Consider the following 18287-nt stretch of genomic DNA (forward strand, 5'->3'; position numbering starts at 1 on the left):
CTTGCCAGGCTCCTCTGTCCTTGGGATTCTTCAGGCAAGAATGGAGTGGGTTGCCATTTCTTTCTCCAGGGATCTTCCTGACCCAGGGATCGAACCCGTGTCTCCTGTGCCTCCTGCATTGCAGGCGAATTCTTTATCACTAGCCATCAGGGAAGCCCCATTAAACCTCATAGGCCAACATTAATATGAATATAGACTAAAGGTGTCATTCAATTAAAATTAATATTTAATATAAATTCATAAATGTATATACATATATAATCTAATTAGCTCCACAAAGTGGAATATATTTCAATCAAAAAGTCAGCAAACATGTTAGCACACTTAAAAATGTGAACTACTGCTTTAAAAAATTTTCACCAACATGCTGTAATTCCAAAGGGCACAAATGCCACTGGTCAGACTGCTATGTACGCTATCAAGTGTCTCCTCACTGGAATAAAAGCATCCACTGTCTGCTGATTTACTCGAGAACTAAGGTATTCTCCAGTTCTCTAAGCAGTGCTCACCGTTGTTTTAATTCCAGCATCTTGAATACTCATATGTCAGGGAGATTCTGTAAGATCTGTCTCCAGGAAGCACAGGCTACCATGTGGGCATCAGAAGGAAGATTAGCAAGTGACTGAATCAGCTTCTTGACTATCGTTTTCAAACACTGGTGGGCAGCATTCAAATCTCTGTCAAACTGCTGTCCTTCAGTTTGTAGAGCCAAATGACTGCAGATGTTTCTAAACTCAACACTGTCCTGAAAGGAAGAGCAAACACAAATAAGCACTTAGGGTATGGAGGACAGTCTCCACTCCCATCTTCTCTGATGACAGAATCTCAGTTTTCCTCTCAGAGCATCATTCTCCTCCATTCTCAGCCCACATAGTTTGACCAATGCTAACCCTATTCCTCAACTCCAGGGGCAAGGTCAATCAGAGCACATCATCCCTCAGCCACTTCGACTGACCAGGGATGGGCAGATGACCTAAGATGGGTCAGTAAGCCACAGTCCCAGGAGATTGCTCAACTGGGAAAGAGAAGTTCTATTTAACTGGAGCTGTTGGAAAACATCTTGCCACCATAAGGAGAGAATTCAAATGAAAGTAAAGCCAACACATTAAAAAAAAAAAAAAAGTAGAAACGAGATTAAAAGAGACTGACTTCAATTACATTTTCTGAGCATGTCAGTCTAGCTGTGCTTGGACAATAAATCCCAGGATTTTTTAGCTATCTGAATCAATAAATATTTCTTTCTACTTAAGCCATTTGGAGTTGAATTTCTCATGCGTGCTAAGTTGCTTTAGTCATGTTCAACTGTTTGCAACTCTCTGGACTATAGCCTGCCAGGCTCCTCTGTCCATGGGATTCTCCAGGCAAGAATACTGGAGTGAATTTCTCATATTTGTTCTTAAAAGAGCTTTGATGAATACACAGATAGACTCTGTTCCTTTTATTCCACAATTACTATCTTCAAGATTCCAAAAACAGGATTTGGTATTTAATGAAAATGGTCCCAAGAAATATTTGATGCAAATCTAGAAAGAGTTCACAAGTAGTTTTAAAGAATGAACTAATTAAATAGCTCTTTAATTTTCAAATATTTCACATTCTAAAATCCATTGCATGTGAATGGTACACTGAAATTATTCCACATCAGAGATAATGTTTGCTATATGTTTTATTTTAAAGACAGTTGACTCAAATAGCACAAGATTGAACTGCACAGGTACATTTATATACAGATCTTTTCCAATAAATGTGAACTACAGTACTAGAGGCTCAGATGGTAAAAGTCTGCCTGCAATGCAGGAGACCTGGATTCGACCCTGGGTCAGAAAGGGCCTCTGGAGAAGGGAATGGCTACCCACTCTAGTATTCTTGCCTGGAGAATTCCATGGACAGAGAAGCCTGGCAGGCTATAGTCCAGAACCCCCTTCTATGGGGTTGCCATGGCTGAGCAACTAACACTTTCACACTATCCATAGTTAGTTGAATCCATGGATTTGGAACCCTGGAGCTGGAGGGCCAGCTATAAAATCATACACAGATTTCTGACTGCTTGGAGGGCCAGCACTTCTAACCCTATCCTTCAAGTTTCAAATGTACATGAAAACGACTCCCCCCAGACTTCTGGTTCTGTCACTTGGCACATACAGTTTCCCTATAAGGTCTTGCTACTAAATTCTAAGCAGTAGAACAAACATCCTTTCTGAGCTTGCAAGGGAGTAATGGAAATTTCCAAGGACCAAGTATAAAAGAAAGGCAAATTACTTTAGCTGCATGCCAATACCTATCAAGAAGAGAAAGCTGGTCTCTCTTGAGCTGGGTTTGGGGTAGAAGGTACAGTTGTCCTTATGAATGTGCGACGGCAGACCTGTACGATACAGTAGTTCCAGTTTGGAGTTGCCCTCTATACCATATACATGTTCATAGAGCACACATGCCAAGAAGTTAATTTAAAAATTGGAACTGGTCTGAAATATCCATGGACACATGGCAAAAGCAAACAAAAGCCTATTCCACAGAAACCTGTTCACAACCCATGCCCCACAATAGTACTGCCAGAAAGTCTGTTGAAGACAAACTTAGAATATGAAATTTAAAGTACAGCCCACCCTGATATAGTATATATAATGCAGGGCAGAATTAGACTCCAAGAATTTCAGGCATAAATTACAAAATATATGTATCATGGTTAAACATATAAAAGAAAAAAGTCAGAAAAAAACTCCCAAGAAAAAACAAGCTTGAAAAAGAACCTAATCCCACTTCTAGAAATGTGTGACAATTATCACAGCAAATTAAAATACTCAATGGGAAACACATTAATAAACACAGCTGAGGAGAAGATTAGTAAAGTGGATGATAAGTTTGAGAAAATTATCCAGAATGCAAAATAAAGACTTGGAAAATATGAGAAGTTGACTGACATGGACGACAGAATGACAAAGTATGACAAATACATTTTCAGGAGAGAGAAGAAAGAACAAGAGAGAAGTAGTGGTCGAAGAGAATAATGGATAAAAATTACCCCAAACTGATTCGAAATGTGAATCCTAAGATTCAGGAAACAAAACAAGCTTTGAGCAGAAAAAGTTAAATGAGATCCAAATCGAAACTCATTAAGGTAAAACTGCTCTTAAAAGCAACCATATAGGAAAAAGAGGGCACTCAGTCTGGATAACCAAACAGCTAAGTTCCAGCCAACTTCTAAGCCACAACAATTGAAGATAACAGAATAGAATAATATCCTCAAATAACTGTCGACCAAGATTTTTTTTTTAATTCCACTGAACTACCATTTAAATATCAAGGCAAAATAAAGCACAAAAGGAATTATCACAGCAGACATTCACTGTCAGGTCTTCTTAAAGACATAATTTAGAAAGGGGAAATTCAAAGAGATGTAAGACGCAACAGTGAACAAAGAAACTTAAAAACAGCATAAATCTAAAGATTTGGTTAATCAAAACAAAAATTTTAACCACTAACTTGGGTTTCACAAAAGCAAGATGGTTGTAAAACACTGAGGTACAGTCACACGTAGAATACAGTGGCGTTCTAAGGCATTGCATCATTGAAGACAAAAGTGGCAGAGGGGATCAATTTTAGGCTTGTTAAGTATGCCTGTGAAAAATGTAAGGATCATTGTTAAAAGGAGAGAAATACGAGGCCAGAAAAGTGGTGCCACGCAGGACATGGCAAAAGTGTTCAGCTGCCCCTTCCCAGACCGAGTAAAGCACCTCAGGCTTTGAGGCCCCTTTCCTGTGGCTGCAGCAGACTTTGACCATGTCCAGAAGATAACAGTGCTGGAGTTTCTGTCCATGGGAAACCTTCTGTGGTATACAAATTTTTTTCAAGTATAGAAATAGTCCATAATATTTCAGAATCAGCAGAGGAAAAAGATATATCAAAACTTAATTGATCCTACTGATAGAAGGTAAAAACGGAGAAATAAAGGATTCAAACATAAAGCAAGATGAATAGAAATCTAAAATGTGGCACAAATAAACCTATCTACAAAACAGAAACAGACTCAGCCATAGGGAAGAGACTTGTGGTTGCCAGGGTGGTGGGAGGCAGGGTAGAATGATGGTCTGGGAGTTTGGAGTTGGTAGATGCAAACCATTATATATAGGATGGATAAACAACAAGGTCCTACTGTAGAGCACAGGGAACTGAATCCGATATCCTGTGATAAACCATAATGGAAAAGAATATAGAAAAGAATGTATATATGTGTAAAACTGAGTCATTTTGGTGTACAGCAGAGATTGGCTGCTGCTGCTGCTGCTAAGTCGCTTCAGTCGTGTCCGACTCTGTGCGACCCCAGAGATGGCAGACCATCATTGCAAATCAGCTATACTCCAAATGAAAAAGTACCAAATAAGTCACTTTTTGAAATACAGTGGTTCCCAGGTTGGATATTCAAATTTTATCTGAATGCTAAAAGCAAAACATTTAAAACTAAAAACATCCAAGACTGAAAGTAAATGGATACTAAATATATATCAAGCAAAGTTAAAATAAATCCGGAAAAATCATTTTTAGAGAGAAAATAAACTGCAACATGGACTATTGCCCAAGAAGACAGTTTTGTACTTGTGTGTGTCTAATATGATAACCTCAACTTACACTCAATCCACAGACATAAAGACTAATTTTAACTCATCTTTCTCAGAAACTGGTCAGACAACAGGACATTCAGCCTAGAGAGAAAAGACTGAAAATCTTTTCTAATCATAAGCTTGGTCTAATGGAGACAAGCAAATATACTGTATTCTCAAACATCTATAGATTACTTATGAAAGATGAAAGTGAAAGTCGCTCAGTCGTGTCCGACTCTTTGCCACCCCATGGACTATATAGTCCATGGAATTCTCCAGGCCAGAATACTGGAGTGGGTAGCCTTTCCCTTCTCCAAGGGATCTTCCCAATCCAGGAATTGAACCAGGGCTTCCTGCATTGCAGGCAGATTCTTTACCAACTGAGCTATGAGAGAAGCCCTATGACATTATAGTAATGCCACAAAACAAATCTCAATATCAAAGGTTATATCATTCAAATCAGAAAGGAAAAAATGAGAAACCAATAATATAGATAATCTTCCCCAAACAAGTATGACTTAAAAATCCACTTCTAAATAACTCATGGGTCAGTGAAAAAAATAATTGAAACTTTAAAATGTGCTATTTGTTGTTGTTCTTCCGTTGCTAAGTCCTGTCCAACTCTTTGCAACCCCATGAACTTCAGCATGCCAGGCTCCCTGTCCTTCACTATCTTCCAGAGTCTTGCACAAACTCACATGCATTGAGTTGGTGATGCCATCCAACCATCTCATCCTCTGTTGCCCACTTCTCCTCTTGCCCTCAATCTTTCCCAGCATCAGGGTCTTTTCCATTGAACTGGCTCTTCACATCAATGGCCAAAATAGTGAAGCTTCAGCATCAATCTTTCCAATGAATATTCAGGGTTAATCTCCTTTAGGATTGATTGGTTTGATCTCCTTGCTGTCCAAGGGACTCTCAAGAGTCTTCTCCAGCACCACAGTTCGAAACATCAATTCTTGGGCACTCAGCCTCCTTTATAGTTCAGCTCTCACATCTGCACATGATTACTGGAAAAACCATAGTTTTGACTAGATGGGCCTTTGTTGGCAAAGTGATCTCTCTGTTTCTTAATATGCTATCTAGGTTGGGCATAGCTTTTCCTCCAAGGAGCAAGTGTCTTCTAATTTCATGGCTGCAGTCACCATCCGCAGTGATTTTGGAGCCAAAGAAAATAGTCTGTCAACTGTTTCCATTGTTTCCCCATCTATTTGTCATGAAGTGATGATGGGACTGGATGCCATGATTTTAGTTTCTTGAATGCTGAGTTTTAAGCCAACTTTTTCACTCTGCTCTTTCACCTTCAAGAGGCAGTTTAGTTCCTCATTGCTTCCTGCCATTATAGTGGTATCATCTGCATATCTGAGGTTGTTGATATTTCTTCTGGCAATCTTGATATCAGCTTGTGAGTCATCTAGCCCAGCAATTAGTGTGATGTATTCTGCATAAAAGTTAAATAAGCAGGGTGATAATATATAGCCTTGATTTACTCCTTTCCATACTGAACAATTATGGAAATACCATATTACAATTTGTGGGATGTAGCTCTGATGATAAAAGCATAGACTTAAATGTTTATAGAAGTAAAGAATAACCACTTAACCAATGAAAATCCATGAGCTATGGATTCAAGGCAATAACTTAAGAGAAACAGATAATAATTTAAAAAAAAAATCCTAAAAGTTGAACAAAGTTTGACAAGGAGCTAGTTTTTTTTTTTTTCTAATTCTGTGTAAAAAGGGAAGCTATTCTTCTCCCTAATAAAAACTCTCTCGGTTGGGTGAGAAGAACCTGGGTTTCTGGCAAAGTGTTTACTAGAAAACATTCTCCAAGAAACAAAACAAATGTCCATTCATTCAATTCAGCAGACAACAGCAGCAGGACTCCATGTGAGCTAACACCACAGTCGCCTTCTGGGAGTATTCACAGGTTACCACCCTTCTAGAGTGCTTTTCTCCTTAAAGCATTCTTGTTTCCCTCCCTTTGTGTGTTGCTTATTTATTTCTGCTCCAAAGGTATTAAGGGGCCCTGTAGATAATCTGTCCTGCAGGTTTTGGAGTAACGTATATTGCTGGAGCATGTTGCTTGGAAATGAGAAACCAGAGGGAAAAAATGACTCTGGACTGCTTTCCCAAGATCCACATCAAGGCAAATTGTCCACTTGCTTTATAGAAGTAATCCAACTCTGAGTACAAAGTGGAAGGATCAAAGACAACATGCAAAAAGAAATTTAAAATAGAAGGAACCACCAAAATGTGTGCTGACGTGTGCCTATTAGCCAGTCTGCAAAGGCATTCATCACCCAGAGAAGATTAAAATGCCTTTAAAAACATATTTGTAGGCTGAAAATCTGAAGCCAATTTCACATTTACTGTAAAGAATCAAAGAAGGCATCTTTAGGGAAAATTATACATACAATAAAATTCCACTGCTGAGCTATACTGGTCCCTGAGGCCCTAGGTAAACTTCAGATCTCTGGCGAGCTTTGCAAAGTCTCTTTATTTTACTATTTTAGTACAGTATTTCCATTTAATCCTTTTTCAAATATATTAACAGTCAAAGAAAACAAATTAATAGGAATAGGCTTTCCATGGGACTCTTAAGCCAAGGAAGGGAAAAATAAAACAGGTGGTTGCTTCCCTTCCTTTCTGGAAGGTCTGAAGGCCAACTATGGATCCAACAACCGTGACCTCCAACCCAACCTCTCCTGCAGAAGGTAGGGGCCGCCAGTGACAGCCTTAAAGCAACAGCATATAAAATGGCACATGGGTTTTCAGTAGAAATTCACATGATCAATACTGGTGATGATTTCACTTATGGTGCTTTCCACTCAACGACAGAAGGCATCCTCCCAGCAGCTTTTATTTAGCAAGTTCCAGATGCTTCCAGAAATGATGTAATATCCTACACGGTGCTTTGAGCGCTTTGCCAGAATTAGAACACGATGGTGGCTGAGCAATCTAAAAGCAGGTTTTGGAACATCTAAAGCCTTGTGTAATCTCAGATTTTGGATATGAAATGTATTGATTGCTACAGTGGTCCAAATCGATGGCCAGCACTTACATTTTAAAATGAGTTGAGATAATCTCTCATGACTCAACTAATCTACTGGGAAAATGGCCTCAGTCTGTTTGCCTGTTAATAAATCTGTTAAATTTATTTCAAATGTGTACCTAGCCTCTAATACATGACTTATTACTACACTGGATAAAAGGCAATAAGACATGGCACTTGACCTCTAAAGAGCTTATAACTTAGTAGAAGGAATCACACACATACAGCATATCTCCCAATGTCCAATGAAATGTGATGAGGGAGGGATATGGTATTAAAAAAAAAAAAAACATAAAAACCCAGTCCTACAGAAGAACAGACATTTATAGACTCATGATCTAAACATTGTACACAGTTCATTCTGTGGGGGAATGCTTTCAATAGCATACCTGATGTGTGGTTGCCCAAAATTTGCAAGATGCACAAGATGAGAAAGTTATGGAGATAGTCTGAACAAAAATGTGAATGTACTTAACACTACCCTTAAAACAGTAAATTTCACTTTGGGTTTTTTTTTTTTTTTCTACTACAATTAAAAAAAAAAATAGTGGTTGAGACTATCAGGTTACTGCCAGCCTTTGTAGAAGGGAGTGGAAATTTGGATGAGGCATCAGCGAAATGGTAGGTGAGAAGAACTGTACAGTTGCTATAAGAGGGATGGTGTTGGGGGAAGCAATATTTGACTCTTAGAGGAAAGAGATGGCCCAGAATTAGAATGAATGATACTGTTACTGAAAGGTCTGGCTGCTCACTGCTCAAAAGCCAATAAACAGGCCAGACTGGTGGGAAGGAAAGTCTGCTTTATTTCAGACGCCGGCAACTGGGGTGGGGAGGGTGGCAGACATCTGTCCAAAGGCCAACTTCCCCCTCTGCACCCCTCCGCATTGGCAACCAGTGTGCAGGAGCTTTTATAGATAGTAGTGGGGAGGGGGCTACATGCAGGAACAGCACCATCAGCTCTGACAGTCATCTTCAAATTGGTCATCAGTGGTCTGACCAGCATTATGTTGGTTATCTAGGTACAGTTATTCTTCAGTTCCAGGGTCCACTTGTTCCCATTTCTTTGCAGTCAGTTCTCAGAACTGTGGCAGCTCATGTCCTGAGTACAATCTGGTCATCATATAGTTAACTTGTCCACCTCGTGTTTAGTATTTATGAGACAGCTCACAGGATATGGCTCAGAATATTATCTATAGCCCTTGAGAAAGAACTAAAGGTCCTTGAATATCGTTACTAACTACATTATTATTATTTAGTCTCCTTTGACTGTTTTTTATTTGTTTCCATGTTTCTCTTTTCTCTGATTAAATTTATTCTTTGACTAAAATTTTCCATAGACAAAAGGCAAGCAAAGGTCGGGGGCTGGTGCGGGGGGTGGAGGCAAGGACCGTAGAGTCCTGCTCAATTTCAACACCAGCAAAAACCTGGAGCCAAGTTGGGCCTGGGACTGGGAGATCAGTCTGAAAAAAGAGCAGAGCATCATGTTACCTATTCAGAATAAGCTGGTGCAGAAAGCCTTGAATGCCAGTCAAGTCCCTGGAACTTCTGAGCATGGCAAACCAGCATTTGAAGAACACTTGTCAAGCCTATGAGCCTGAGCACCTATTAGGTGCCAGGCTCCAAGCGAGGCTCCTTATATACCATATTTCACTCAGCCCTCACAATCATCCAGGAATTAGAGATGAAAAGAAATGCTGTTTGGAGAAATTAAATGACATCCCTAAATAGCACAGCAAATAAGCAGCAGAGCTGAAATCTACCTCTCTCTCAAAACTCAAGTGTTCATCAAAGACTCACCCCACATCAGAGACTGGGCCAGATGCCAGGGTGACAGAGAGCAGAGCTCACCATCCAGTGCGGGAGATGGACCAGTGAACGGGAGGGAGAGAGCTGCAGATGCCACCCTGGGGTGAACAGGGACACCATGGAAGCCAGCTAGGAGCACCCAACTAGCTTTAAGGGAGGAACAAAAATGTCTCCTTGTGAACTGTTATATGTTTCTTTTCCGGTTATATTCATGCTGTTTTTCTTAAGGTTAACTAAGCGTTACGAAGCTCAAATTGGCGGTGATCATATCGAAACTGAAGACTGTCCCGTTGGTCCTGCCCTCTTCTCTGCAACATATTTGAGACGGCTTGGTTATCTGGAAAGGATTCAAGGCATGGAAGCTTCCACGGCCCGTGTAAAGCCAGCTCCTAGCTAATCAGGGACCTCCTAGCCAGAGCTCTCCCTTCCTCCACTCTGTTCTCTCCCACCCAGTGTCAGGGAGGTCTCTTACAAAATCCACCCCACGTGTGCTTTTCTGCATCATACACTGTGTTTATTAGGAATGCACACGTCTGGAACCTTTGACAACTGAAAATGCACCTGCAAAGTTCAAAAAGGGAAGAAAAGCTAAGCTCCTTTTTAGCTTTTTACTGAAAATAAACACTCCCATCAAAACCAAAGGCTTGAAAGCAGAAAGAATCTGGCAACAGGAGTCAGTTTCAAAGCTTGTTTTCTGAAACCAACACCAATGGATAATAAAGTCAAAAATAAAAAATGACTTTATAGGTTCTATAATACAGATAACTTTTAAACAATACACAAAGAAGGTTTTTTTTTTACCCCCCCTCCACCACATCACCTTCAAAATCATGTCTAGATCTTCACAAACTATAAATCAATTCATATTCCCTTCACCTCTGGCTTTAAGATAAGTTGGTTCTTTCCAAAACAGTCCTGTCTTGAGCTACTTGCTCTTATAATGGTCTCCACAAGCTTGTTTCTTCTCACATTTTCCCTCCCACTCTCCCCAATGCCTAGCATCTTCTGCAAAGAGTATTAATGAAAGAGCTTTTCCCCAGCTCTCTGTGATAAGGCCTGACCTTAGTGAACTTTGGCCTGGACAGCAGACCACTCTCCACTAAAGCTGCCCAGGGGCTGGCCCTTCAGGGGAACACAGATCCTCCCCTGGACCCATCAGAGTACTCCACGCTGGATACGCACGTAAAATGGGACTGTTGTTTCTCTATTGTAGAGGGATGTTAAGAAAACCACACTATCAGGAATAGTATACTACAAATTGCCCCAGCTGCTCTTCGTTCATTGGTATCTGGCTTTAAACCACAAATTCACAGGGCCCAGAACAGTCATCAGTTGCCTAAACTCAAGGTCAATCTCAAGTAGATATGCAACTGCGTATTAATAAAACACCCAATGAAGAACCACGGTATCTGCCAGTCACCATAAAAAGCCTATCGTCCACAGGAAATTAAACATTTTTACTTGTGGTATACCCAGTGTAAACGCTCACAAGTAACTATGGTGCCTTACGCATTTGCTTTGGGTACGGTACCATTTTCATTAGGAAAGTCCAGTGAAAAGCACTTTGTGATGCATACAAGCACTCGATTCAAGTGCATTCACAAGGCAGACCCCAAAATTGTAAAATAAAGCACAGCAGTATTTCCACAAGACATTACACATTTAAGTATTTAGTTTTGTTTTAGGGCTATCTTGCAATATCTTTCCCCAAATGTTGATTTTGGAAAGATTTTACGTCCTGGTTTTCATATCATTTACCTTATAAGGAAAGACAAAGCCACAACGAAGCTACTTCTAGGGTTGTTACTGAGCCTTTTCCTGACATAGACATGCAATTTTGTCCCAAATGAAGAGCACTCCCCTGGCCATGGCTACTAATAATATAACCATGAGAACTTAATTATTCAATAGGAATATTAGAAATCTGTAAAGATGCCATTCTCAAATTTGCAGAAACTGGCTTTATTAACCAATATTTATGGGGGAAAAAAGCATTCATCATCAATGTCTTCCTCTGAGTAACTCAATATTCACACGGAATTTGCAAAGAGCCTTAGCAATGACTGTGAAGCCAAAGCCAACGGTTTTACAACCACTACCCTTGCTCTGTGGAATGAGAAAACCAGCTCAGACCACTGAATGTGACGAAATTATTGGTACCAGAATTAGTTAGTTGAATTCATAGGCAAGTTGAGCTCATAGGCAAGTGAGCAAAGGCAGGCAGGGAAGTTTTTCTGCCTCCAAAAGCTGGCATCAGCCATAGTTTCCATGAAACTTGCTTCAGAACAGAACTCTTGGAAACCATAAATATCTTCAGCTGTCAAAGGAAGATAGACAAAACTCAATCAGAGTGATTTCATGATTGGCTGAGTTAACAGTCTCTATGGGTTGGTCACTTTTAGCAGTTTTTAAAATCCTGGACTGGCTTCCTTCTGGTGCTCCACACATTTCTAGGCTCCCTTTGGATGGACAGTATTAAAGCCTCTGTGCTAGTATTACTAGTTTGACAATGATTTCCCACATTTATCTGGGCTTTTTGTCACTATGTAAGGTAACCATGAGAACTTCCTTAGTGGCTCCGTGGTAAAGAATCCTTCGGCAATGCAGGAAACACAGGTTCGATCCCTGGTCTGGGAAGATCCCCTGGAGAAGGAAACGGCAGCCCACTCTAGTATTCTCACCTGGAGAATCCTACAGAAAGAGGAGCCTGGTGGGCTACAGTCCATGGGGTTGCAAAGAGTCAGACACGACTTAGTGACTAAACAACAGCAAAGATGACCATGATTTAAGGAGACACAAGTCATTCCGTGTTACGGACTGAATTGCCTCTCACCAAAATGCATATGTTGAAAAGCTAACTTGCAATTTGACTCTATTCAGAGATAAGATCTTTAGGAAGATAATTAAAGTTAAACTAGGCCACACCCCTAATCCAGTAGGATTAGTGTCCCTACAATAGTAGGAAGAGACCTACGAGATAATCTTGCTCTATGCACAGAGGAAAGACCACAGGATGACACAGTGAGAAGGTGGCCGTCTACAAGCCAGGAAGAGAAACGTCCCAGAAACCAATCTTGCTCTTAGACTTCCCAACCTCCAGAACAGTGAGAAAATAAATGGCTATAGTTTAAGCCACCCAGTCTGTGGCATTTTGTTATGGCAACCCAAGCTAAGATACTCAGGTTACAGCTTGACTATTGTGACCCAAGCAGTGTGCAGACAACACGGCAGGTATGACCATGCCCTCTCAACTGTGCACGCTCATGTATTTGATTTCAGTGTGATGTTCACCACACCCCCATGAGCTAGCACTGTGAAAAGAAAGTGAAAGTGAAGTCTCTCAGTTGTGTCCGACTCTTTGCAACCCCATGGACAGCCTACCAGGCTCCTCCATCCATGGGATTTTCCAGGCAAGAATGCTGGAGTGGGGTGCCATTTCCTTCTTCAGGAGATCTTCCTGACCCAGGGATTGAACCCGGGTCTCTCGCATTGGAGGCACACACTTTATCATCTGAGCCACCAGGGAAGTCCAGCACTGTGACTGGTATCAATGGAAAGAGTCAGACAAAGCCACGTTTGAATAATGGGCTACTACTTCTTGAGCCAAGCTCTAAATTCCTCTGAGCCTCAGTTTCCTCCCATGCTAAATTTTTATCAAACTGGTTAACTCCATCTTCTCCACCAAATTTAACAAGACTCGGTTTTGTCAAGCATTTTTCATCCACCATGAAAAGACTCGCTTCACGTTTTGTTTTGTTTTGCTTTTCGCATGAATTTGATGATTTCTTCCCTGGTGGCTCAGCAGTAAAGAATCCACCTGCCAATGCAGGAGATGCGGGTTCACTCCCTGGATCGGGAAAATCCCCCCAGAGGAGGAAATAGCAACCCACTCCAGTATTCTTGCCTGGAGAATCCCATGGACAAAGGAGCCTGGTGGACTATACAGTCCCTGGGGTTGCAAAGAGTTGGACATGACTTAGTGACTAAATAACAACATACTCGAAAGGAATATGAAGTGTTGGCTTCTTAAAGAAAAGAGTAAACTACTACAAGGATATGTATTATTACTGTGGTGAGGGTTTCTCTCCATTCATGCCCAGAAATTTCAGTCCCTTAATTCTGGTGGTTTGATAGGCGAGTCACCCGTGGTCACATCTCTCAGTCAGTCATCGGCCATGGACTAATGCTGACCTCTGAAAAGTCACTTCCTGGAAATGTCTTTGGGTCATTCTGGTTTTGTCAACAACCTCAGAAAAGTAAAGACAGAGTTTATGAGTCAGATCCATCAATATCAAAAATGAAATACAATAATAAATAGTCAATAAAGACTCCTGAAGAAGATGGAGGCATCGGTCTCTTAATAAGAATACTAATAAAAGTTCAAAAGCATTGCAGTTTACCATGAACAGCCAGCAGCTAAGACTTTGTATGCATTATCTCAATAACCTTTATAGGTCAAATACCACTGTTCCCACTTTACAGGTGAGGAGACTGAAGCACAAGAAGGCTAAATGACTTGGCCAAGAGTCTGCAGCAGGAAGCAGCAGAGCAGGTTTGAAATGCTCCGTGGGACCAGATCGCTGTGTTGTTCCTCTTCCTCCTTTCTGTGGCACGTAACACTGTGGGAGGGATCTGATGTTGGGGAAATTTCCACACACTTTTAAGTGACACACAAGTGTTGTTTCCTTTCGCACAAATCCTCCTGAAGCCATTCTGGTGTATAAAATCAACCTGTATGGTCTTAATTTAAAAATATAGAAGACACGCATCCAAATCACTTGAGTCAACACTAGTAATGATGATGTCAAGTCTGTATAACCAGCACACCCCCCCTCCCCCAGAAAGACAAACTGCTATGTCCTTGAGTCTAAGTGCTTTGTAATCATTACCCTACAATCCAAACTGAGATACTGCCTTCTCTCCTGACAATAAACCAAGCAAAATTTCAAGATGCTAGCCAGGAGACAAATCATCCAGAAAAACCACTTCTCTCTCTTCTGAAAGCACTGGCTGTTCTCAGGAGCCCTGAAACTCATTATTCCCCTGAAAGTGAACAGCAGAGTCCAGTTTGCAAGCAAGTTGAGATCCCTTGTTCCTAATGAGGACTCTGGATGCCTCTAAAAACACTGGCAAACACGCACCCAGAAGTCTGCATGTTTGCTTGCGATGGAGAAGAAAGGGACCAGGACTCCAGGGGTTGGGGGAGTGAGGGATGATTTGAGCATATTTATGAATTAAGGGAACTGGCAGAGGGAGCGCACTGGAAAATACAAGGTGAGAGGAGAGAATTGAAAGAAAAAAGTCCAGGGGAAAGTCTAGAGGAAAGATTTGCTCCAGCACTTAAGAGAAAGAATTTATCTGGGGGGTGGGCAAGGGTGGGAACCACACAGTATTTCTTTATTAGAGGCAAGAAAGAAGATAATTGGAAATGAAATCTTTTAGGTAAAATGAAAGATATTTGTGTCAGATGGCCTCAATTTTCTAGAAAAGGAGTGAGAGGGCTGGGGTTTGGATGAAGAAAGTTTGCAGAGAGTAGAAAATGTTTAGGACAAAAAGTCAAGTAGAGAGGGTTAAAAGGATTACCAAGTAGAAGTGACAGCTGTGTTAACCTCAAGTGTCATGAGCTGTAGTCCAGAGCAGAGGGCGGCCTTGCTATTAAGCTGGGTCAGGTCCTCCGACAATGGTTTTCTGGCCTGACCTTGCCTCTGTGATTTATCAGGGTCCTCTCTTCAGTCATTTCAACAGCTGCCTTTTTGCCTGCAAGATAATCCAAGGTCCTTAGCATGACCCAGAGGCTTTTTGAATCTGACCCCACCTAACTCTCCAGCATTTTTTTTTTTTTCGCCTTCTGCCATACTGAACTAATTTTAGTTCCCCCAAAGCCCTAGGTGCTTTCATTGCTTCTGGGCCTGAAATCCCACAGCTCCTCAGAACTGTTTTTTTCCTTTAATGCTTGGAGAGTAAACATTCTTTAAAAAAAAACAACCTCCTCCAAGAAGCCTTTCTAGATCACCTAATGTAAAACTGATCACTCAGCTTTTCCTTTTGTCAACCCACCTGTGCCCTGTATAGGTTCCTGGCATGACAGAGTACTTCATGTTTCATTAATTCTAAGGTGCATGTTTTTTCACATTTCAAAAATCTCTGAAGTGAGGATATGTCTTATATTTGATAGTGTGTCACAGTTTAATTGGTAGGATTTTTATTATTATTATTATTTCTCAGTGGTACCAAAAAGTGCATCTTACCTCAAGAGCACTGGTGAAATGCAGCTTCGTTTTTAAAAACTTTTTAGAATGAAGCAGTGATTCGCATCTGGAGGTGATCTCGTTTTCCCTCCCAGCACACACACTTCAGCAATATCTGGTTCTGTCCACTAGTGGGGAGGGTATGCTGCTGGCATCTACTGGGTAGAGGCAGAGGATGCCCAGACCCTGCCCCCCAACCCCCCCACACACACACAAAGAATCATCCTGCCCAAAACATCAGCAGTGTGAAAGTTGAGAAACCCTAGTTTAGGGTGACAATATTTATTCGGGTATTATGCTATGCTTTATTATATTTGATTTTAAATCAATCTTCTAATATATATCAATGTTTTCCAAACGTTGGCTTGTAGAGCAAGAACAGCAACTCTTGAAAAATACCCTTTCTTCATCACCCCTCCCCCATGTCCCTCCACTAGACTCCCCAGAGAATGAATGAAGCAATATTAGGAATCAAAACTGGAAGGCCAGAGGGTCTAAAAGAGATCTGTGACCTTAAACAAATTAGGAGAGTTAATAGCAAGGCCAAGACTGGATCCCAGACCCCCAGATTTCCCTGCTGCCACACAACCTGGGAGGCAGGCCGCTCTGCTCTCTGCCTAAGTTGGCTAACACAGTTTGGTACCTTAAGAGGAAACCTGTGCCCTTCAAATATGAGCAGCGCGACTTAGCAGGAGTTTAGCCTGAGTATTCACGCTTCAACACCCAGCACCCACGCCACTCTGGTGCTACTTTATGAGAATTTAGGTTGACTCTGTAAGGCCCCCTGAGCTCCGTGGGGAATTGGATTTATGCAAAAATAACTGCGATTCATAAGTGTGAAGGAACTTCAAATACATGTAGGTGATTTCGTCATACAAACGGCAGAGCGAACGGAACACGTGTATTTGAGGCTGTAGGAGAGCGGTTATTAATTTGGAAGGAGAGCAGGCAGAGCCTTCCTCCACGCCCAGAAGCTGCACGTGTGAAAAGAGCCTCGCACTGGAGCTGGAAGCTGATTCATGTGAGCGAGGGAGGGGTCCCAGAGGAAAGTTTTGGCAAAGCCTTTCCGTGTCTCCGTGCTGCAGTCAGGTGGGCCCCGATTGCCCACTCCCCCGAGCACCACCTTCCTCCTTCCCACTGCGAAGGCTGGATCACTCTGGGGGAGGCTCCACTCTGGATCCTGTGCCCCAGCTTCGTGTCCGCCAATCCCCTCTCCACCCGGAAGCCAGGCTCACCTTCAGGCGGATGGGGAAGGACCGCTCCTGCGGAGGGGGCCCAGGAGCATCTGTCTGCTCCACTCTGACCAGCTCCGAGGGCCAGCGAGCTGCGCGTCGCCATCCGAGCCAGGATGCAGGGCCCGCGGCCCCCGGGGAAGGGCAGCAGTTCCGCGCCCCCTTTGGCACCTCGCACAGCTTCCACCTCGGCGGAGCTCGCCTGCGCCCTCGGACCCCAGATTCCTGATCCCCCGGCTCCCGCCCTCCTCTTCCCGCCCTCTCCTGGGCCCTGCCAGCCCTGGGCCTGAGCGACACGCCGGGGTGGTGGGCACGTGGTCTAGGTCATGCGGGCTCCCGGGGGCGCCCGGACGGTTCCCTGAGCCCCCCTCCTGCTGCAGCAGCTAAAGGGTGTGCAGAGCCACCATCTGAGGGCCGGTGGAGACCTCTGAGGGCACGGGGCTGGCCCTCGCCTCCGCCGCCGGCTCGTTGCGCTCCACCCGGGCAGGTGCAGCCGCGAGCGATGGAGGCGGGGGCGCGTGGGGTCGCTGGGGTCATTTTCCCAGCCCGCTGCTCCTCCGCCTCCCGGCCTCTCGGCATGTGGGGCCCGCCCCGCCTCGCGCCCGAGGTCAGCGACCCGCGCTGGCCCCAGCATTCGGTTCGAGTCCGAATGGGCTTGTTCCGACGAGACTGCCTGAAGTCCTGCTCCCCCCGTGCACTTGAAAACCGGCCAGATGCTGCGCGCTGGTTCGCCCCCTCTCCTGCCGTTTTGTGCGGAGGCATCTATCCAGGGATACTCTGCCCCCGTCTCCTTTGAAGCAGGCCTACTTGAGACCCTTTGGGGGCTGTGATGGGGGTGCACGAGTTAAAGACCCACCAGGAAACGAAAAGTGTGCAGGACCAGAGAAAAACTCACGAAACCAAGACGGTGCTTGATCCCCCTCCCACCCTTTCACAACCCTAGGGGAATTTTCAGGGACTTCGTGAAGTAGCCTTCAAGGCCTCTATCCCCCAACACAGAAGAAGGACTGTGTATCTTCTCAGGCCCCTTGTGCTGGAAGGGCCTGACTGCCGAGAGCAAAGTTGCCTCAGGGCGCAGCCAGGCCTGCTCGCATAGCAACTGGGGAAGCAAGGGCTTGGCACTGCCTAGATGAAGAGCCTCAATGTTTTTTTGTGAAACTCCCGAAGGACTTAGGCAGCAGAGTTTGAAGCTAAATCCTTTTACCAGCCATGAACCCGGGACAGCTGTACAAATAGTTGCTGGTTTTAATTAAACCTAACTTCAGCTACTTCCTTAACTTAGGAAAAAGGACTGGCAAATTTATGCTTTGATAAATTGGAAACTATTGGTGTGTGATTACACTTTAAAAAAA

At 43.0% G+C, this 18287-nt stretch overlaps 1 protein-coding gene across 1 annotated transcript; it reads right to left on the reverse strand.

Moving 5' to 3' along the window:
- Positions 1-538: 538 nt before the first annotated feature.
- On the reverse strand, positions 539-17342 carry DLEU7 (deleted in lymphocytic leukemia 7). The gene is given in 4 exon segments (XM_068984209.1): positions 539-745; positions 16939-17017; positions 17019-17146; positions 17148-17342. Coding segments are annotated over 4 exon segments (609 nt in total).
- Positions 17343-18287: the final 945 nt, after the last annotated feature.

Source organism: Capricornis sumatraensis, chromosome 12 (assembly GCF_032405125.1).
Source record: "Capricornis sumatraensis isolate serow.1 chromosome 12, serow.2, whole genome shotgun sequence".
NCBI classification, from domain to species: Eukaryota; Metazoa; Chordata; class Mammalia; order Artiodactyla; family Bovidae; genus Capricornis; species Capricornis sumatraensis.